General features: G+C 42.1%; 1 protein-coding gene across 6 annotated transcripts in view; it reads right to left on the bottom strand.

Annotated features, from left to right (window-relative positions):
- The window catches only part of MLLT3 (MLLT3 super elongation complex subunit), a 235,833-nt gene that overhangs the window by 7,504 nt on the left and 204,680 nt on the right, over nt 1–23,649 (bottom strand). For 4 of the 6 annotated variants that reach the window (XM_038771335.1, XM_038771337.1, XM_038771340.1 and 1 more), the window contains 4 exons: nt 13,314–13,427; nt 9,004–9,079; nt 7,306–7,435; nt 4,368–4,467 (listed from right to left, as the gene is read on the bottom strand). In XM_038771335.1, coding sequence (XP_038627263.1) covers nt 4,368–4,467; nt 7,306–7,435; nt 9,004–9,079; nt 13,314–13,427 — 420 coding nt within the window. The remainder of the gene's footprint in view (nt 1–4,367; nt 4,468–7,305; nt 7,436–9,003; nt 9,080–13,313; nt 13,428–23,649) is intronic. The other 2 variants (XM_038771338.1, XM_038771339.1) reach the window with 1 other exon arrangement.

Genomic DNA, 23,649 nt, shown 5'->3' with positions numbered 1-23,649 from the left:
GAGGTTCCCCAGAGTGGGAAATGAGCTGACAGGATGGGTAACTGGATTAGAGGGTCAGGCTAGCTTCCCTGTCTTCCCTCCCCATCCCCCAGTCACCAGCATAGCACAGAGAAGCAGCATGATGTAGTGGATAGAGCACAGGCCTGGGAGTCAGAAGGTCATGGGTTCAAATTCCAGCTCCGCCACTTGTCTGCTGTGTGACCTTGGGCAAGTCCCTTCTCTGTGCCTCAGCCACCTCATCAGTAAAATGTGGATTGAGCCTGTGAGCCCCACTTGGGACAGGGATTGTGTCCAACCCAATTTGTATCCACCCTAGCGCTTAGTACAGTGCCTGGCACATAATAAATGCTTAACAAATAAGATGCAGCAGGGTGGCATTAAGCGCCAGCCTTGCTGGGCTTCCTCTCTCCCATCCAAGCTCCTCTTATGCTCCCTACCCCTCACCCCCCATTCCTTCCCTTCACTCACACATTTTCTATCCAGTGATGGTCGGGTGGGAGAGAATGGATGGAGGAGAAAGAAAGAGCAGCAGGGGAAAGATCATGGAGTGCAGACAGAGAGGACCCAAGTGGTTCTGAACATGAGACCTTTGACCCTGACTGAGGGATAATCGATCAATGGTATTTATTGAACCCTTATTGTGTGCAGAGCACTGTATTAAGCGCTCAGGAGAGTACAGTTCAACAGAGTTGGTAAACATGATCCCTGCCCTCAACAAGCGTAAAGTCTAGAGGGGACTGCAGAGTGAAAAACCCCCACCGCATTGATGCAAGGGACTCGGCCCCATCGTAGGATGCTGGGACTCAACGGGAATGATCAGGCTCAGGTGAAGTGAGCCTCCTAGTCCCCACTGGAATCAGGTGGCCAGTACTACTGTGAATGGAGAACTTGTGGCACCTTCAGATCTTCTGTTATCAGAATGGGTTTGCTCAATGAGGAAAACCCATAATAAATTGTTAATCTCTTCTTGATACCCAGATTTTCTTCTCCTCTGCTGCTGCTGCTGTTATTGTTGGATACGGGACCTCAAGAGAAAACTCCAGTGCTCACAGCTCTTGGAATGGGGAGGTCAGTAGATGGCACTCCTCTCTACCTGAGATATTGTTGGTGAGCAGAGATTGAACCTTCCAGGTGACATTCAAACCTCTCAATGCTCTTCGGTAAAAAAGAAGTCTCATTAAAGCCAGTGTCCCAGTTAAGTTCTAATTTAGAGAGCTGCCTTTTGGGTTCCTTTCTTTCCTTTGAGACATCAATTAATTTGGACTTCATATTCGCTAGCTGGTCCTACATTTAATGAGAAGCATTACAGCCTACGATGAAACAACCACCACCTACTCCAGAGGCATTGTAGGCAGAAGACCCCGAGCAGCGAAGCCACATATTACGTATTCCATATGTGAGGCCCAGAGAGACTGTAAAGTACCTGGAGATGAAAAGTTAGATGAAGTGCAAGTGTGGTTTTGTTTCCTTCAAACTTCAGTGTCAGTGAGCAAAGATTAACCAGGTTGTCTGGAGCAGCAACCTTTAACTTGAAGCTGGTTAATATTCCCTCTCTACTCTCTCTTTGCTCCAATCAACAGCTCTGTCAAAACTTCATATTCTGCGAGAGCTAAGACATGCTAATGATAATTCTATTTATGTTCCTTCCTTATCTGTAGGAAATTGACTTGGGAATACAAAAGTGTAACCCTGGTTGCAAACCAGTGTGACTAGATGAGGATTCTTTAAATTTTATCCAAACTGCCTTACAAGGCATTCTGTCAGTTAGATGCTAGTTTATTTTTTAAGTTCATACAATGCTAGTACACTTAATTAAACCCTTAAAAAGAAAGGAATAGCTTTAGTTAGAAGCATGGGCATTTCTCCTCTCTGTTCACCAGCCTGTTTTGTGGGGCAGGAAGGAGAGAAGGATATGTGCATAAGACTTGGCATTTACAGAAACTTTTCTTTTTCAACATAGGCTAAGAATATCATCATCATATAATCACCATCAGCATTTATTGAGGGCCTGCCATATGCATGTACTTGGACATTCACTAAACATGTGTGCAGAGCACTGTACTAAGTGCTTGGGAGAGTGCACTATAACACTAAGCAGACACATTCCCTGCCCACAACAAGCTTGCAGTCTAGAAGGGAGAGTACACTATGAAGAAAAGAATAAGGTTGGGAAAAAGTACACAGATGAGAATTAGACATGGACCCTGACTCTCAAGGAGCTCATAATCTATGAAGGGGTTCCCAAGAGTTGAGAGAGACCTTTTTCACAGTCCCCTTTTCTGAAGACAGAGCCAGAGGAGAATGAGAAGTTGAAGATGGGCAAAACATGGGAACAATATTTTTATGCCGTGAGAGGGAGGGGGGTCCAAGGCACAGGTATTTTAAGAACAGGAAGAAGACCTCCTCTTGGGAGACAATCAATCATATTTACTGAGCACACACTGTGTGCAAAACACTGTATTAAGTGCTTGGGAGAGTACAAAATAACAGATACATTCCCTGCCCACAACGAGCTTATAGTCTAGAGGGGGAAACAGACATTAATATAAATGAATAAATTCAAGGCAGGGTGAATTAAGGGAGCAAGTTAGGGGGAGGCAGGAGTGGTGAGATCAGGAAATGAGAGGTTAGTCAGGGAAGGCCTTTTGGAGAAGATGTGTCCTCAAAAAGGCTTTGATGGTGGGGCAAGTAATTGTGTGTCAGATATAAAGAGGGAGGGCATTCCAGGCCAGAGGCAAGACATGGGTGAGAGGCTGGCAGTGAGATACATGAGATCAAGTGAGTGAGTAGGTTGGCACCAGAGGAGTGAAATCTGCAGGCCGGGTCATAGTAGAAGAGCAGTGAGGTGAGGTAGGAGGGGGTAAGGTGATTAAGTGCTTCAAGGCCCTGCTGAGAGCTCACCTCCTCCAGGAGGCCTTCCCAAACTGAGCTCCTTCCTTCCTCTCCCCCTCGTCCCCCTCTCCATCCCCCCATCTTACCTCCTTCCCTTCCCCACAGCACCTGTATATATGTATATATGTTTGTACATATTTATTACTCTATTTATTTATTTATTTATTTTACTTGTACATATCTATCCTATTTATTTTATTTTGTTAGTATGTTTGGTTTTGTTCTCTGTCTCCCCCTTTTAGACTGTGAGCCCACTGTTGGGTAGGGACTGTCTCTATATGTTGCCAATTTGTACTTCCCAAGCGCTTAGTACAGTGCTTTGCACATAGTAAGCGCTCAATAAATACGATTGATGATGATGATAAAGCCGATGGTAAGGAGTTTCTGTTTAATGCAGAGGAGGATGGGCAACCACTGGAGGTTCTTGAGGAGTGGGGAAACACAGGCAGCTGGGACAGATGGGAAGGAGAATGTGGAACTGTGTAGATTGTAAACTCCTTGAGGACAGGGACTGTGTCTACCCAACTTTATTGTACTCTCCCAAGTATTCAGTAAAGTGCTCTGTGCACATTAAGTGCTCAATAAATACCATTGATTGAGGTGGGAGCAGGGAAGTGTTGAAGAAGTAAGGGTGGCCCTAAGGGAACTTCATATCTGATGGTCTCTATTTGGCTTCCAAAAGTTAGGAAGGCCTTGAGGCATTAGAGGAGGAGGAAGTGAGGGCAATAGGATATATGAAGAAGCAGCATGGCTCAGTGGAAAAGCACGGGCTTTGGCGTCAGAGGTCATGGGTTCAAATCCCGCCTCCGCCAACTGTCAGCTGTGTGACTTTGGGCAAGTCACTTCACTTCTCTGTGCCTCAGTTACCTCATCTGGAAAATGGGGATTAGACTGTGAGCTCCCCGTGGGACAACCTGATCACCTAGTAACCTCCCCAGTGCGTAGAACAGTGCTTTGCACATAGTAAGTGCTTAATAAATGCTATTATTATTATTTGATTTTGACGACCTCTCTCTCTGCCCTATGGAGGTGGCTTTTAGCTCCACTCGACCCCTTGACACACTGTTCTATGAATAATTTTGAGGGCATGTAGTCATCCAAAATATAGGCTCATAAGAATAAATGTTGAAACCACATAAATGTTAGAAAAGGTTCTAACCTTTTCAAGTCATTTTACTAAGTTCCTTCTTGCAAGTGCACAAAGTTCCTTCTACATTTTGGTTATGTGTGAAATCAGGGCCCTGGCTGCCTGTTCCCAGTTAGTCACCAATATAAAATGCAGATGTCACAAAAGCACCTCAATTTTTGGTGAACTTGGAAATAGAAAGACAGTGAAATAAAAAAAACTGGGTTATGATGAACTCTTCCCTGAAAACTCCAATTGAGGCTGTATATGTGTTCATGGAATGGGTAATGGAGAGAATAAATTTAACAGACGCTTGAGGGCGGTCACTCAAGCTAAGTCTTCATTTTACCTGGTTGTTGTTGGCTTTTAATAAAGGAGGTGGTAAATCATGGTGTAAGGGTGAAGAGGTAGAATTGCTCTCAATGTCGCTGCCATCACTTAAACTAACCCTGAGAAGAAAGGAGAAAAATTCACACATGAGCATCAGATAGGCACTGAGATCTATAGTACACCCTCCACCTCCAAGGGAAAAGTTGGGGGGGGGCGGGGAATGGAGAGAAGGAGAGAGATGGGGGTGAACGTCATGGGTCTGTGACAATGCAAACATGAGCAAGAGGATTTGAAATCTATATCTAATCTAGGCATATAAAGTAATTTTAACCCCCTATCCCACCAAATCTTCCACCAGGATGAACAGATTCTAATTCAAATTTTATTTTCCCTGTTCACTCTACTAGTTTCAGTCTGCCATTCAATAAGTATTTACTGAACAGCCACAGGCTGTTTGGGGTATATGCTCATAGTCATGGAGGTGCTAATGAGTGGTGAAAAGCCCAAAGGTGACAGCCAGAGGTGGAAGGCAAGGGTCCGGGATATTTAAAAAACCAATTGATCAGAAGGGATGTTTATGAAATCAAAGTGTGAAACTCGAGAGGAATTATCAGAACTCTTCTAACACTAACTTTTTGTAAGAATGCTTGGGAAGTCAGACTCCGCAGACATGAAACAAATTTGGACGAATCAAAGATATTGATTATATTTTTTATACTGCTCCTGCCAATAACAATTAATTTTCATTTACTGTGACATACAGAAGTGCTCTATGGATTCAATGTCTGAAATGATTGAAATATCTCAAGTCCAGAGCACATTTACAAAATACCTTGAGAAACAAGCAAAAGTTTTCATAATACCCTTTCTATACTGAGATCTAGACCTGCTGATGAAGGCGCGATATCATCCAAAAACAAAAGGACACGAAAATACCTTTTCTTCTTTTTGGTCAAATTAAAATTAGAGTTTCTTTCTAAGTAGTGTACAAGTGGGCCTCTGTGCAAACTTGCTGAATAAATGTCCTTCACCATTCGGAGTCTTTTTCCCAGTTACACAGAGAATAACAATAGCATTATTTCATATAATAACATTTCCTACTGAGGAACTCGGAATGCTTTAGAAAGTCAGGGTGGTCCTTTAAATGGCCAATCACATACTGTCTCGAATAAAATATTTGTGAGATAAGGTACAAGGGACAAAAAGGAAAGGGTGAACTTTGACATTATATACAATGATTTGGATGTGATTAATTTTTCTAAAGGGAATTATGTTGCCAAAGCTACAGACAAGGATTACAGATGAAAATCACTTCTCAACTAAAGAAGAAATCTTCATTGAATTTCTCAAGTGCATTAAGGGTCAAATATTAGAATGAAAACTGGAGTGTTAACAGCAAGTCTCAAACTGACAAAGGAAGAAGGGGATGACCACCCAAGCCAATGCTCCCAGCAACCTTAAAAAAAAATACCGAAAAAACGCTACACTGTCAGCAAAAGATGTTGCCTATTGGGATAGGAAATTTTTGCAAAACTAACCACTTGGTTATAACCAATGGAATACTTTTACAGTAATTGCCAGGCCATCTACATATAAATGAACACTAGAGAAATTTTATTCAGCACAAAGCCAATTTAATTTTATAAAACTGACCCATATTTATATACCTCAAGTACATGGATTCACATGAGTAAGAAAAATGAGAAACAAATTGTCATGAATGTCACTGTTTATTTTATTGTTGTTATACTTTCCCGAGTGCTTAGTACAGTCCTCTGCACACAGTAAGTGCTCAATAAAAATGAACGAATGAATGGATGAACTTATGATAAAGAAATCTTTCAAAGCAATTAAACACATTCTATCAATTTTAAATGACAGAAGTTGTCCCTTAGCTGAAAGTGAAATTATGTCTAAGAGCATCAAAGCTCCTAGGAATCTACTTGTTAACACATTAAAAAGGACATTTTTGAGGAAAGGGCCAGGGGTACTAGTTAATAATGCCAGCAACATGATCCACTGATACAAGATAGTGCATTTTCTAACTGCAAAAAGGAAAACTGCCTATATCCACTTGATGGACAATCACTGGATTTATATATGGGTTGATATTCTCAAACACAGGGGCTTCACTCCGTGAATTTTGGGAGAAGGAGCGTGGCCTAATCGAAAGACCATGGGCCTGGGAATCAGAGGACCTGAGTTCTAATCTCTGCTCTATTTGCCTGTTGTGTGACATTGGGCAAGTCACTTAACTGCTCTGTACCTCAGTTTCTTCATTGTGAAATGGGAAGTCCCTCCTACTTAGATTGTGAGCCCAATGTGAGCTAGGGATTGTGTGTTCAACCTGATTGCTGTGTAACTACTTCAGCACTTGGCACATATCAACCAATCAATGGTATTTGCTGAGTGCTTACTGAGTACAGAGCACTGTACTAAGCATTTGGGAAAGTACACCATAACAGAGTTGGTAGACACATTCTCTGACCACAGTGAGCTTACAGCCTAGAGGGTGAGGCAGACATTGACATGAATAAATAATTTACTGCTAAGTACTGTGGGGCTGAGGGTGGGGTGAATACCAAACGCCCAAAGGGTAGGGATTCAAGCACATACCGATGCAGAAGGGAGGGGGGATTCAGGAAAAGAGGGCTTAATGGGGAAGGTCTTTTGGAGGAGATAAGCCTAGTATAATAAATGCTTAACAAATACCATTATTATTAGTTCCTTAATCTTTTTAAAAAGAATATTATCTTCACTGAAAATGAAAATGAACAATTCTTGCTAGAAACAGAATGGCACAATACATTAGGTTCTTCCTGCTTCTAATTGGTGAGAGCTTTTATAATGTCAGAGTGCTTTTGTTTGGAGATAAATTTGGGCTATTTTAACTCAGCTCGTTTTTTCCCCCTCCCCAACAGGCCACATACATCTGCATACCCCTAGCAGATGCTCACCTGTGACTTCTGGCTCCTCCTTGAGAATTTACAGCCTTCTCCATTTCGGAGTCATTGTCATTTTCTTCTCCTTCTGTTTCTTCTTCATTGTCATCAGAATGCAGATCTTTCATTATAGAGCTTAAGGGACCTAAGCAACAAACAAACAGGTAATCGATCACACGAGTTCAAATTTCTTTTCAGTACTTGATGTAGGTAATTTTCCAGTACTGTACAAATGACTATTTGCACTTTCGTGCTATTCCTGTAAACAAGACAGATCCAGCATTTAACACCTTGGGGGAGTATTTTTCAAATGCAGCCACTGTTAGCTAGCCAGTATTTTACCCTTAGATAGTTTCTGACGTATTTGTAGATCCGGGAGCTTATTTTTAGAGGACTGAATGAATCTCCCATTTTTACCTATTAGTAAATTGCACGTTTTGTTAGGTTAATCCTTAGACTGAAAAGCAGAGTCTAATAAATCACTCTGATTGTAACTTGTTCATGGCAAAGCAGCCTTTGTGTGCCTGTTTTTGATCTATTTAGGTTTAGCTGTTCCTTTTATTTCAAGGTTAATTTCAGGTCAAGCAAGCACTTTGCTAAAGTTCAGATTTTAAAAGTGTGTCAGTTTCATGCTTCATTGTCCTATCTGTTCCTCACATGATCTGGGGCTTGGGCATGAGCCTTTTGGGGAGAGTTACACAATCAGTTTTCATTCTTTGTCTCCTTGTTAAAGGCAGTTATGGTATTATCACCAATGTGCATTTACATAGCTGAGAAATAAGACATTCCTTAGAACATTCAAGAGAGTCCAACTGAGGGTGAGAGAAGAAAATTAAGCTGCAAGTAATTTGATTCTGGAGTAGGTCATACCTAAAAAGATAGAGGAAAACCCAAGAGGGGATTGCTTATGGATCACTAATTCTGAGACCATATAGATCCATCCAAAGACAAATTAATATAAAGCCAGAGTTTGGAAAGTTAAGGAAAAGGTGAGGCAGACTCTTGGGAATCCCCAAATCCTTATTTGAGATGGAAAGGGCACAGCTTTGAGAAAAGTTTTAATTGGCTGGAATCCAGCATACCAAACAAGCCCAATTCCTTTGCTGTTGTTCTGGGCTTATAAACCATATAAAAAAATCTCAAGAAATTAATGGAGCAAGGCCTTCCCACCACTTATGTGATTTCTGTTTCATGGTACTATTTTATACTTTTTTTATTTCATAAAAACTTGTTCATAGCCCAAACACACAGTCCATCATGGTTTTAAAACTACTTTAGATACTGTTTCAGATAATTAATCTAACATCTAATGATAAACTAAAATGCAAAGTGGAGGAAAACAAATTAAATGTAATGAAATAACTATTAAGAATCAAACCACATGATCTTCCTATATATTCATTTGAGAAATACTCAGAAGAAAGATTTGGAATCCATCTCTAAACTCAAGGGTCAGGATAAATTTAGTTTTCTATTTCACTTCGGGAGTCTTGGGAGGGTGATGCCAATTTTCCTTTAGAAACAAAATGAAAATGTTAGTAACCAACACATACTGGGGGAAAATGGTGAAAAACTAAATGGAAATTAATTTGCTATTTGGCATGTGAAACAGAGAAAATTGGTAACAAAATCCCATAGGTCATTGAGCTCCTTGGCATCTTTTTACACACATTTTGGGAATTTCTTTTTTTTAGTTTGAGGGTTCTTTTATACCTTGTTGTCTTGTCTGAGAAGGTGTAAAGCTGGAGCTGGAACTGGATCCAGAACTTGTTGGGCTAGGTTGCTCAGACTTAAAGAAAGAAGGGCAAAAAACACAGAAAGAAATCATTAGACGAATAATACAGGGCATTCGTATTAATACCTAAAAATAATCTAGTTCCTCATGCTTATCTAACCCTGTGTACAGAGTGAGACAACAAATCTGGTTAGCACTAACAATGGAATCATCTCATCATTTCAAAATGTCAAAAGCCACAAAGTACACACCAAGGGTTTCTGTGGGTCCACAGCATATTCTCCATACCCTGCTTTAAGAGATTTAGAAGATGAGGATCACTGCACACACAAAAAGAAACTCTCAAAGGGGGTTGGAATGTCTTGGTCTGGTAGGTTATTAGCAAAGCTGTTCACCCCTAGCAAAACTTTGCTTCAATTTGGTTCCTCATTCTCACCTGCATTATACCACTTTGGTGAAACCACATCAATTGGTACATCTAGTGTCCTCATCAAAAATCCACAGTGCTGTTTGCCACAAGATTCAAGAAGCATCTTAGAATTGAAGCCTAGGATTAGCAAAATGATCTAAAGCAGAAATAAGATGCGTGACCAGAGCCGTCGGAAATGCAACTGCTAAAGCCTTTATGCTATTTTGCCACATTCATTCATTCAATCCTATTTATTGAGTGCTTAGTGTGTGCAGAGCACTGTACTAAGCGCTTGGGAGAGTACAATATAACAATAAGCAGGAACATTCCCTGCCCACAAAGAGTTTACAGTATATTGGGGGAGACAGACATTAATATAAATAAATTGAAGAGATGTACATAAATGCTGTGGGGCTGGATGAATAAAGGGAGCAAGTCAGGGCAATGCACAAGGGAGTGGGAGAAGATGAAGGCTGAGTCAGGGAAGGCCTCTTGGAGGAGATGTGCCTTCAATAAGGCCTTGAAGCGGGGGGAGAATAATTGCCTGTGGAATTTGACGTGGGAGGGCATTCCAGGCCAGAGGCAGGACATGGGTGAGGGATCGGAGGCGAGATAGATGAAGTAGAGAAACAGTGAAAAGGTTAGCATTACAGGAGCAAAGTGTGTGGGCTGGGTTGTAGTAGGAGGCAGCGAGGTACACACACATCTCACTGCGGTGGGGCTAGGCGGAGGGTTGAGGTTAAAGAGACAGAAGTAGAGGAATGGGGCTATGCTCTTGCTGGCCAAAGAACCACCCTTAGGTGGTTCGTCTCGTCTGGTGGACAGGCTCAGCAGAGATCCTGAAAATAACAGGTGAGTGTGGGCAGTGAAGATCGGAGAAGCTACTGAGGTCAGGGACCTGGCAACCAACTACCTTATGGTGTTATGGCACAACAGAGTCACTATGCTTTTGGCATGAGAAATTCTTGAGTGCACTTTGCAATGTGCAGCACTGCCGCCCACCTGCCTGCTTATTGTACCTAGTGCTCCAGAAGAAATATGGCTGGCAGGGACGAGACAGTGCAAAGAGCATTATGCTACCTCTATTGCCATAATTGATCCTTCGGTCAGGTTCTCAGTCCTGAAGTCTCTGTGACCAGATCGGGCCTCGTGTCTGTTCTCTGGCTAAATAATTTGTTCATAATAAGAGAGACCACATTCTCCACCCTCTCCAGTCAATGGGAAGCAGCATGGTCTAGTGGAAAGAGCATGGGACTGGGAGTCAGAGGATGTGGGTTCTAATCCTGGCTCCACCATGTCTGCTGTGTGACCTTGGGCAAATCACTTCACTTTGGAGAAGCAGCGTGGCTTAGTGGAAAGAGCACGGGCCTGGGAGTCAGAGCACGTGGGTTCTAATCTCGGGCCCCACCACTTGTCTGCTGTGTGACCTTGGGCAAGCCGCTTAACATCTCTGTGCCTCAATTACCTCATCTATAAAATGGGGATTAAGACTGGGAGCCCCATGTGGGACAACCTGATTACCTTTTATCTATCTCAGGGCTTAGAACAAGTGCTTGGCACACAGTAAGCACTTAACAAATACCAACATCATTATTATTATTATTCTCTGTGCCTCAGTTACCTTATCTGTAAAATGGTGATGAAGACTGTGAGCCCCATGTGGGACAGGAACTGTAACCAACCTGATTACCTTGTATCTACCTTAGCGCTTAGAACAGTACTTGGCAAACAGTAAGAACTTAACAATACCACAATTATTATTATTATTATCAATGGGCTTCGTCAACCCTGGTTTCAAAGCAATACCTTTAAGACTTTTTACCATTCAGTCTGTGTCCTTCAGGCAATGCCATTGGTGAGAATAATTTTATAATAAAAATGATGGGGGGCTGTCTTAGTGTGGGCTCTCGACTGCTCAGATTATTCACATGCCAGACTGCTCTGTCTCGCAAGCACCAACTTTGAGACTGGAATCAACCTGATGACCCTTACCTTCCAGGCTCAAGGTCAAGCTTGAACCAAGTAACAAATTACATGCTGTAGAACTAACTGGGCTTTGGCTAGTTCAGATCATCGAACGTCTGGATGACCACACAAAATTAGGTCGGGCTATGCCAGACAGGCAAGTGGCCAGTTTTATTTGCTTATCTGGAATTTGGTATTTTTGGCATTTAGTCAAATGAGCCTCAGTTTGTATAACTGATATTTAGCTTCTCTTGCCAACTTGGATTTTATCGACATAGTACTTTCTTGATTCACTACCTACTGCTCTGAACTCTCCTTCTTGGTCTCCTTGGCTGGAAAGGTCGTCTTGGACATCAGAAGTCGGGACCAGTGTGAATGGAGGCATCACAAACTCTAGGGTCTGCTTGAGAGCCCCCCGATGCCTGTTAAACTCCTCACCCCGAAACAGATTTATTCATTCATTCAATCTTATTTATTGAGCGCTTACCGTGTGCAGAGCACTGTACTAAGAGTTTCGGGGAGTACAATACAATAAACATACACATTCCCTGCCCACAATGAGCTTACAGTCTAGAGGGATTCTGCCCTCTGCAGAAGGGGAAGGCTGTGGCAGTGGAGAACCAAGGGCTGGGGCTTGGAGAAGGGAGGATCCTCCAAGGACTGCTAAGCTACTTATTTAAGCTCTTCATTTTTCGTTGTTGACTGTTAAAATGCTCCCATATTCTGTAAATTCATCAGGTTTTCTATGTAGCTGTTTTCCCCCACCTCGACTGTGAGTCCCCTGTGGGATAGGGGCCACGTCAGAACTGGTTATCCTGTATCTCCTCCAGTGTTTAGCACAGGGTCTGGCACAAGGCAAGTAATTAATACCATAACTCTAAACAGTATTTACCTGGAAACTAACACTTCCTTCTCCCTTCCCCTAGAGGGGAAAGGGGCAGTAGGCACTAACAAAAGGGGTCAAGAGTACTGTCCAGGTGGAGCATACTCTACTGACCCTCACCCCAAGAGAGTAATCCATCATGGACAAACAAAAAAATGGATAAAATCAAACATCACCCAAATATTTGAACACCTGTATGAGCAAGGCACAGAAGGCGGCATTTTTTTGTCTTTGGGCACACGGCATAAAAACACCGGGCATGAAGTTTTCCCTTTGCTGGCTGACACACAGGAGCATCATTAACGGACATCAATTTATTACCTGAAGTGACATGGACTGCAGATGAGTCAAGTCCATCAGTGATTTGTGTAAAAGTATACTTTGCTTCTTTCAAACCTTCTCAACTCCTTCTTGTAGGCCAATACTTGGCTGGCTCAATCCTAAGTAACAATGGATACATACTTTCCATACTTCCCCCAGCCATATCCAGCAAGAAGGGAAAACTGCATTATTATTTCTGAGTTCCTATTTTTTAATGGCATTTATTGAGTGCTTACTTTATGCAGAGCACTGTATTACCAAATACAATTTCTTACCAAGTACAGCTGTTCTGGGCAGGGGGAACTTCCTGGATCAGCTGGAATGGTGTCGTGAATTGGCTACTGTAACACTTATTGACAACTCAGAAACTCTTAACACTCTCTCCCTGACAGGTGGAAAATATTGAGAGACAGAGGAGAGAGAAAGAGAGAGAGAGAGACAGAATAGTGCAATCTGAGAAGTAGTGGTGAAGAGAACTGATATTTAATAATAATGGTATTAGTTAAGTGCTTGCTTTGTGCCAAGCACTGTACGAAACACTGGCATAGATGGCAAGACGGGAAGAGCTGCTGGGAAAGCCTTGAAGCTATTTGAGTGGAGTTTTGCTTTGCACTGGTTAAATGTCCCCATGAGCATGATGCCAGGTAAAGTTAGGTCATCTCATCCAAGAAGACGTGGGTTACTGACATACACTGACTCACAGAACATACCAGATTGCCACTTCCTGTCTTAGATCGCAGGTGTGCAGCCCCTTGCTCCGCAGGTTTAAAGAGATGGACAGGGCTGGTTTCCATGGGCTCGAAGAAATCTTGATGCGTTGCCATCTGCCATGTCAGAGGGAGAACAGGAGAATGATTTCTAACGGGAAAGTTAATACCACTAGAGTAACTGGGAACCTGGAAATCCTGCCAGGTGACTGAGGCAGTCTCCATTCTGCTGACCACTGTGAGCATATGGTCCTGCCTGCTGCCAACTGGGAAAGTGGCTTGCATAGTGATCATTTCTGACTCAAAGCACGTTGAGGTTGGAAAGGGAAAGGTCTGCATGGTTGGGATGGGAAAGTCCGGAGATGAATGAGGGTACTCCATGACTATCCTCCTCCTGTGGAGGCTCCGGGGAGCAGAGTGGCCTGATGGCTGTGGTAGCCCCGCCCTCCTGCCTCACAATGTGGCATCAGAACTTGACCTCACTATGATGCAAGAAGCAGCGTGGCTCAGTGGAAAGAGCATGGGCTTGGGAGTCAGAGGTTATGGGTTCTAATCCCAGCTCTGCCACTTGTCAGCTGTGTGACTTTGGGCAAGTCACAACTTCTCTGTGCCTCAGTTACCTCATCTGTAAAATGGGGATGAAGACTGTGAGCCCCATGTGGGACAACCTGATCCCCTTATATCCTCCCCAGCGCTTAGTACAGTGCTGTGCACATAGTAAGTGCTTAACAAATGCCATCATTATTATTGTTATTATTATTATTAGAATGTTGGGAGGCTGGGACAGCCTGTAACCAAGGTTGGTTGCCTGGAAATGATGAGGAGCCTGAGTTCTGTCCCCTCTTAGGGCTACTGCAACTGCTTATTTTTTACATTCTCAATTTGATTTTTGATCTTTAATTTGATTCTATTCTGACTGGCCATTCACAAGAGTAATACTAGTATTTATTTAGTGCTTATTTTGTGCAGAGCACTTTACTAAGTGCTGGGGAAAAAAACACTCAGATGAAAATCTGACATAGTCCCCAGCTTTGAAGGGCAATCTGAAAATATAAGAGGGGGCAGGGTACGACAGCTATATCAGAGAAGAAGAAACGGTAAAATCACAAAAACATGCAAGGCAAGGACAATGATAAATGCAAGAGGGATAGAGCACTGTGACTAGATGCAGTGCTACCTGAGGTTCTGTTTTACTGTGGCCTTAAAATGTTTCCTCTGTCCTTTTTTTTTTCCATTTCCCAACTTCAGCTCTGCACGCAGGTCTGGGTATTCCGCTGTCACTCATTCTCCTCATGCGTGCCACCCAGTGTAGCTGTGTTAAGGTGGGCATAGCTTCAATGCTAGAAGCCTCACCGCGTTCGAGAACTTGATTAATAATTGTGGAATTTAAGCACTTACTACGTACTGGGCACTGTACTAAGCGCTGGGGCAGATACACGATAATCAAGTCCCACAGGGAACTCACAGTCTAAGTAGGAGGGAGAACAGGTATTGAATTCCCATTTTGCATATGAGAGAAATGAGGCACAAAGAAGTGAAGTGACTTCGTCAAGGTCACACAGCAGACAAGTGGCAGAGCCGGGATTAGAACACTGGTCCGTTGACTCCCAGGCTCATGCTCTTTCCACTAGGCTACTCTGCTTCACTGTTAATGTATATGAAGCACTTTACAGTTTCTTCCCATTTGATATTGGGTAAAGCCCATAAATGATGCCAGTGGAACCGCTCAGGCAGCCATTCATCATTCTCTGGTAGCCGAACCAGGAGCACTCTGGCAAGGATCTTGCGGAAAATGGAGAATATTGAGCGGCCTTGATCATTGCCACCACCTGATCTTTTGCCTTTCTTCTTGAAGAAGGTGATGACGGTGGCATCTTTGAGATCCTCACTGTGCCATATGTTGAGGAAATGCCTGTGTGTTTAAGCAGAGGGTCCCTTCCATGTTTATGCATCTCAGAGTATGCCACACTGGCTGCCTGTCAACCTATGCATCAAGCTAAAACTCCTCCCTCTCAGCTTCAAAGCTCTCCATCACCTCGCCCCCTCCTACCTCACCTCCTTTCTCTCCTTCTCCAGCCCAGCCCGCACCCTCCACTCCTCTGCCGCTAACCTCCTCACTGTACCTTGTTCTTGCCTGTACCACCGTCGACCCCCGGCCCACATCCTTCCCCTGGCCTGGAATGCCCTCCCTCCACATATCCGCCAAACTAGCTCTCTTCCTCCCTTCAAAGCCCTACTGAGAGCTCACTGCCTCCAAGAGGCCTTCCCAGACTGAGCCCCCTTTTTCCTCTCCTCCTCCCCAACCCCCCCGCCCTACCTCCTTCCACTTCCCACAGCACTGTTGGGTAGGGACTGTCTCTATATGTTCCCAACTTGTACTTCCCAAGCGCTTAGTACAGTGCTCTGCACACAGTAAGTGCTCAATAAATACGATCGAATGAATGAATGAATGAAGTCCAAGTATTTAGCCATTAACATCCTCAGTTACAGTTAAAGTTACAGTTGGGATGAATTCCAAATCTTCACATGTTGGAAAATTTTCATAGAGTTGATATAGAAAAGACCTTAATAAGTACCATACGAAAAAAGAATACAACATTCATCTTTATATTTCTCTTTCCCTAGGCTGAGCAAGACTCCTTCAAACTCTCTGCACCAATAATGCTATTTTATCTGAGGCTGATGCTTATGGCTAGACCACTTGCATTTTCAAAAATCCAGCTAATGTAAAATGGTATGAATTAACTGGGTTCTAGTGAGTTATTGACTAGAGGTTTTTCGTCTGGAGAGAACTGTGGGAATTGAAATAACCAAGTGGTAGGTGATTAAAAGGTCACACCATTTTTAAACATGCTGTTCATCTCTGAGTCAAGGACAATGATTCAGAAGCTCAGGGTCCTGACGGTCCTGGAAGCTCTGGACTTAAATCAGTTCAAGAAACACTGACCAGCACTTAGAACTTTACTAAATGTACATCCTATTTCAGCTTTACAGCATATCAGTTTAAACTTCACGGCACTAGCCTCCTTCAGGTCACTAGTTCCCCTTGCAGCCTAATAATACTTATGGCACCTCACTAAGCATGTACTAGGTGCAAAGTACTATGATAAACACAAGGCAATCAGATCAGACATTGTCCCTGTCCTACTTGGAGCTCACAATCTAATTTATCCCCATTTTTACAGATGAAGAAACTGAGGCCCAGAGAGATGAAATGATTTGCCACAGGTCACATAGCAAATCAGTGTGGCCCAGTGGATACAGCACAGTGGATACAACACAGGCTTAGGAATCAGAAGGACCTGGGTTCTAATCCTGGTTCTGCCACTTATCTGCCATGTAACCTTGGGCAAGTTACTTAATTCCCCGGTGTTTCAGTTACCTCATCTGCAAAATGGGGATTAAGACTGAGAGCCCTAGGAAGAATAGGGACTGTGTCCACCCTGAGTAACTTGTGTCTATCCCAGTGTTTAGCACAGTGAACTGACACATACTGAATGCTTAACAAATACCATGAAAATATAGCTGGGATTAACATTTAGGTCTCCTGATTCTCAGCCCATGCTCTTCCCACTAGCCACACTGCCTCACTAGAGAACTTTGTAAGATATGAGCCATGGGAAATTGGAGAAACAATTATAAAAGCTTAAAAAGGGGAAGGGCTGATGGAGCAGGAGCAGCTGTGGGGGTGGGGTGGGGCTATCTAATTGTCAGGTGGAATCACCAGAGAGGGTCAACATGCCCATTTTACTTCCAATGAAGTAAAAGTCAGCTGAATAGCCAGGTTACTTAGCTTTAATAGATTACACATCCAATTCTAGGTAATTCTGGTAAAAATAGGGTAACATTGTCTTAGGAGAAAACTAGTACCCACTTATAAGGTTTAGATTTGAAGGACAATAGTCATAAGTCAAAGGACTGCCTCTAGTTTGTAATTACTTACTAGCACCAAAACTTCTTGGTAACTGAAAAGATTTACATATCTTAACTGCAATTTCTCTTCCAGTGCTATCAGCCAAAAGGCTCCAGGCTGAAGGGTTGCTTTTGTCTCTCTTCTGCACTGAACGTATCTCAGCCTCTGGACTTAGGAGCACTGTCTCTCCATCTACAATTTAACATTTTGCAAAGAGACCTGAGACCACCACACTAGATGTGTGACTATGTAGATGTGGGAGCAGAGAAGGGGAAGGAAGTGGTCACTAGTTGCGGGAACAGGGGTGGGGTGGGGGGTCACGACCCTATTAGAGTTGCAAAACTTGAAGTTCTTAATGCCACCTTGAACTGAACTGACTCCACCTGTTTTTGATCCGATTGTTCAACAAGGAACCTAACTTAGAACTGTACTCAGGGCTGGGTCACCTTCATTGATTAAGGCTGAGAAATTTTCTGGTGTCCAATTACTTAAGCAGTGCTTCCGGGGATGGATTCCATCTCACCTGTTACCACTAAAGGGCAGGGTTACAAGTCCAGTTGAAGTAAATACTCTAACAGGGCAAGATAACTTCCCTCCCACCCACCTGGAAAGGTACAAGCTACCTCCACAGACAAATACCCACATTGTGCTGGAAAGACTATCCCTGGCTACAGCTAAACAACATTCTCATTATCATTAGTAATTGATCCTGTAGTCAGAATTGACTAATTAGGTACTTGTGAAATAATGCTCATAAAAATAATCAGAATGGTACTTGTTAAGTGCTATGTGTCAAGCACTCACTAAGTGCTGGGGTAGATGTAAGATAATTAGGTTGGATATAAGTCCTTGTCCCAACTGGGGCTCACAATCTACTTAAGAGGGAATAGGATTTTTATCCCCATTTTACAGATGAGACACAGACGAGTTAAGTGACTTGCCCAAGGTCACACAGCAGACAAGTGGTGGAGCTGGGAATAAAACTCAGGTCCTCTAATTCCCAGGCCCACGCTGTTTTATGCACATCTATGCATAAAGCAGAGCCTGAAAGACTCTAAATAACTGGCCATTCTAAATAATTTGAAAGTTTAGAAATAAAGCTATAAAGCTTGCGGTCTTGAAAAAATTACAGAATGCTAAACAATAGATGCAAGTCATCTGTAGTAGCATTTTTGATATTCACTTCTCATGGAGTATGTTAAAAATATGGTTAAGTGAATTTAGGACATCACAATAACCAGCAAATAAGAGAACAAAACTGGCAACAATGAGGCAACTGGCAACCTAGTCAGACACTTCTGAAAAGCTTTTAATTTACTCTCTGAAATGCACTTTTAAGGATCTCTTTCAAATGGATTAGTTCAAGAGTTTTATGTAACATTTGACTGGGTACTAATAAAGAGATTGTATGGGTAGTATCTTCACTGTTAGTAGGGTCTTCGAATATGAAAGACAAGGTAGGGTCTATCGAGCTGTAATTATCCCAGTTGTTTAACTTTAAGATTTCTCTCTGGCATACTCAAAAATAGATTTCCTTACTCTATGTGAATTTTCCACTTAGCCTCACAGTTGTTCCAATCTGAATTTATTATTTGCACTTTGATTTTGATCAAGAAATTTTGCCTTACAAAATCTCCACATCTCATCGGCGTTGCCTTATGCTCCACTGAAGCACTTCATGAAGGATCAGCTATCAGCTACGTTACATTCTTCAAATTTTTTAAAGTTTATCACTTGCAAAAGGAAAATGATTTTTTAAAGAAAATATCTTTCTAATATACTGGGTGCAGCTTAAATACCTGGCACATTCAAGACCAAACTGACTCAAGCTGATTGGTGACAACCTTTTTGGTCTTAGTCAAATCAAATGGTTGTGAAATTTCAGTATTTGTAGGTCACTGGTATAAATTATTTTTAATTGTTGTTGCCTTCTGTATGTTTGTTTCTGCCCACCCTCAGTCTGTCCCACCCCCCTTTCCTAACTCCCAGTTAAACACAGACAATTTTGCTAGAGTTAAACATAATTAAGTGGGGGCTTTTGGGGAAAATTCTGAGACCCTGAGTTTACCATACTCATTATTCACTTCCACCTGCAGGTTCAGTTTGATGACCCACCCAGTAAAAAAGGGTGAAGAGGGAAATTCTCAATGAATAAACTAAAAGTGTCAAGAGTAAAACACAAGATTAATGTAATTCAACTAAAAACAGTAAAATATTATCATTTTGAATATTACATCTTTAGGCTCATGTTGTTCACCAACTTAACACAACTTTACTAGTCTCTCTGATTTATGGTTCACTACATTTCAGTAAAAAATAACAGCATTAATATATAATACTTGACTGCCCTCAGCGAATTACACTTTCATTCATAAGTCAAACAGTTGCTCTTCTTCATAAATCAATCTATTGTTGTCCTTCATAAAGAAAAGGCAGATTTATGGCCTTTTGAAGCCTTTTTCCACAATCAAAAAGATGCCTCTATTTGGGCAATAGAACGCCTTTCTTATTCTAAGGGTGTTTAGGGTGGGGGTGGGTAAAAGGACCTTCAACATCTGTTCCCTTCAACTCAATGACACCTCTAATTTTCAGATTCTGGAAACTGAAATGCAAACGTGTGGGGGGCTAGATTTGTAACTTCAATATGGAGTAACTGGAATGATTTCACAACATTCCTTTCAAGCAATATTTAAAACACAGTATCTGCAGGTGGTCATTTATGCATTTGAAGTATAACACCTAGAATTCATGGAACAACATTTTAGCCTAAAATCACATCAATGATAAATAATGTATATTGGCTTCTTCAATTTTTCACCCACCAAAATGTTGAAGACAAATCTGAACTACAGGCTTTCAAGATTCCAGACTCCCAATAGTGATTCAGCTTTTCACGAAATCATCACAGACCACCAGCATACAGTAAACAAACGTACGTCCTATGTGTTCTTTCCTGTCCCTTACCCCTTCTTAGTGAGAAAAGTTGTCTTGGATGAGATTGGAAACTTTATGCATTCATTTTGAATGAACAGCAGAAACTTGCCAACACTCAATTTTAGAAACTATGTTCACTTAGCTGGCAACACCACATATTAAATATGGGGTCTTTTTTCCCCCAATTAGTCAATGCTCCAAGCTTCAACACTATCAGATAAAAATCTCAGAAACAAGACATTTTGATATTTATGGAGAAGAAATCTGCTGAATGCACCATTTTTCCTGTCCTGAATTTACACTGTTCTTTATTTCAACTGCTTTCTCTACTAAATTGTCCCTCACCAAGCCAATCTTCATGGATATAAATTCTCACACTAATAGAGTTCAGCTTCTGGAAACCAAAGTTACCTCGAATGGTCCCAGAGGAAACACAAAGTCAACCACAACTATTAAAAACTGAAAAAAAAAAATCCACAGGATCAGGTAACTGGAAGCAGGAAGAGCTTGCATTATAGAAAAAAAATACTCAACTATTTCTTTCACCCATGAATATGGAAAGAGCTTCTTGTTACTAAAGGCTATCTTTTGTCACTTAAGCAAGACTTTCTGACAGTTTTACAGGCTGTTATCCCAAGGACTTAGGGATTTATGGCCTTTATTCACTTGGGCTTTCTGCTCTTACCCACTGGTTACTAATCATTAAAGATATTTTTTTATGGGCCTGAAATTAGCTCAAAGGATGTCCTTCACCAATAAGAGTTTAGGATAGTAGCAGCATAGGTCTTCTTCGATGTCCTTGCCTGGCTTTACTCGACTTTTTTCTTCCTGCAGATAAGTTAGCGTGTACTCAGAACCAAACTGTTCAATTAGTGCCATGGCATGGATGATTTATAGTATTCTTAGATGGTGGTTTTAGACAGCTCTGGAACCTAGCTTAATGCTAGGATCCTAGGTGGATTTAAAGCCATAAACTTATTTTTAGCTCCATAAAATGGAGCAGAGGGCATTTCATTTCTTATTCATGGAGAATCCCATTCAGGTTAAACTCACCTGCCTAACTAGCCATTGCATGAGAAGTACGGGATTTTGAAATGTACTTGGACTTCTTTAATGCTTGTTGACATTTAATTTTCATATTGCTGTGCATCAATTTTGTCCTTTAAAAGACCTACTGTCTGGTAGTGCCCACCATGGGAAATCTGCCAAATAGACATTAGGGCAAAAATGTCTTTCAGAATTGAAAAGGAGAACATCAAGGTCTTTTCATTTCTCCTCCATTTGGCAGTTACATATTTTAATCCTATCCTCAGCACAGATGTACAAATGTACAATTTCTTTTATATTCTATTATTTATCCAGATATTTTAACTTGACATATTTGTTCTACAACCTTTCATATCCCTGTTCTGCCTTTGGATCCCACTGTTTGTAAATGATTTTTATCTGTTTCCTCCATTAAATTGCAAGCTCCATAAGGACAGAGAAGGTCTGGTGCCTTGCCTCTGTTGTACTCTCCCAAGTAGAGAAGCAGCATGGCATAGTGTATAGGGCACAGGCCTGGGAGTGAGGTCATGGGTTCTAATCCCAGCTCCGCCACTTGTCTGCTGTGTGAACTTGGGCAAGTCATTTCACTTCTCTGTGCCTTAGTTACCTCACCTGTAAAATAAGGATTGAGACTGTGAGCCCCATGTGGGTCAGGGACTGGTTCCCACCTGATTTGCTTGTTTCCACTGTAGCGTTTAGTACAGTGTCTGGCATATAGTAAGTGCTTAACAAGTGCCATAATTATTCTTATTCTTATTACAGTGCTCTGCACTCATTAGGTGCTCAATAAATACTATTAGTCACATATTTTGTGGTGTTCCTCTTGCTTGGAAAGATGAAAGGGACTGCAGACCAGCCAACAAACTCGGGTGAAGACCATTTATTGCCAAGGCAAAGGAAATCTTTTCAATGTCAATCAATCAATCGTATTTATTGAACACTTACTATGTGCAGAGAACTGTACCAGGCACTTGGGAGACTACAATACAAAAGAGTTAACAGAATAATAATAATAATGATAATTACGGTATTTAAGAGCTTACTATGGGTCAAGCACTGTTCTAAGCACTGGGATAGATAAAAGGTAATTGAGTTGTCTCACTTGTGGCTCATAGTCTTAATCCCCATTTTACAGATAAGGTAACAGGCACAGAGAAGTTAAGTGGCTTGACCAACATCATACAACAACAGACAGGTGGTGGAGCCGGCATTAGAACCCACATCCTCTGACTCCCAAGCCCGTGCTCTTGCCACTAAGCCATGTTGCTTCTCAATGTCAGAATGTCATGAAATCCATTATTATTGCCTGAAAAGTTAGATACTAAAGTAATGATCATGATATAAATACAGTAGCTACTCTATTAATGCAGCAAGAATGTTGGTTAACAGAATCTTGTGCCAGGAGACTCTGGCCAATTAACATCCATTTTGCTGCTCCCCAGAGGGAGTGGCAGAAGGATGACGGAGAAAGCCGGCCAGGAATACCTATAGAAAGAAACAGCAAGGGGCCATTCTCTCTCTCCTTCCCCAAGATCCCCTTGCCTGGCACTCTCTCACTACCTTTGCCATGGCTGCGGCTGCCCCTCCTTCAGCTCCACTGTTCAGGCTCTTCTCCTTGATCAAGAGGATTTATTGAGTGTGTACTGTATGAAAATCACTGTACTTAGTGTTGGGAGATCAGAGGCAGCAGGGTGTAGCGGATAGAGCACTGGCCTGGGTGTCAGAAGATCATGGGTTCTATTCCCAGCTCCACCACTTGTCTGCTGTGTGACCTTAGGCAAGTCACTTTACTTCTCTGGGCCTCAGCTACCTCATCTGTAAAATGGGGGTTAAGACTGTGAGCCCCATGTGGGACAGGGACTGTGTCCAACCTGATTACCTTGCATCTACCCCAGCGGTTAGAACAGTGTCTGGCACATAGTAAGTGCTTAATACTGTTATTATTATTATTATCATTATTACAATAGAGTGAGTAGATATGGTCCCTGCCTTCAAGGAGCATCTCCCTCAACGGTTTCAACTTCAACATATCCAATAGTTTAGAAAGTAATGTTACTTTCTTGCTAACCTCAGCTTTTCAGATGTCAAGTCACAAAAGATTAAATTTTTCCTGTGGTATACTCCTAAAGCCGAATTACAAATTTTGCTAAATCTATGCATGTGGAGAAAAAAAGCCGAAGCAGAGCTCTCTCTCTCAGAGGCAATTTCCTGGCGGTGACTGGGTCATGGGAGGGGCAGAAATGGAGCAAGGTGGAAGGGAAAGAGAGGAGGAGAAGGAGCAATGGGTAAGAAGATGGAGGGCCTGGTGAAGTAGAAAGGCTAGAACCTATGAGCCTGGGACCAGTAGGACAGCTCGAGTAGAGTAAAGGGGCAGAATTGGCCCCTAGGGAAAGAGTCCAGCTATGGATGGGGCAGCAATGGTTAATGATGCATGAGCACCATTAG

Source organism: Tachyglossus aculeatus, chromosome X2 (assembly GCF_015852505.1).
Source record: "Tachyglossus aculeatus isolate mTacAcu1 chromosome X2, mTacAcu1.pri, whole genome shotgun sequence".
In the NCBI taxonomy this organism is placed as follows: Eukaryota; Metazoa; Chordata; class Mammalia; order Monotremata; family Tachyglossidae; genus Tachyglossus; species Tachyglossus aculeatus.
Note: the sequence above shows the minus strand (reverse complement) of the source record. Positions and strands in the feature narration are given on the sequence as shown.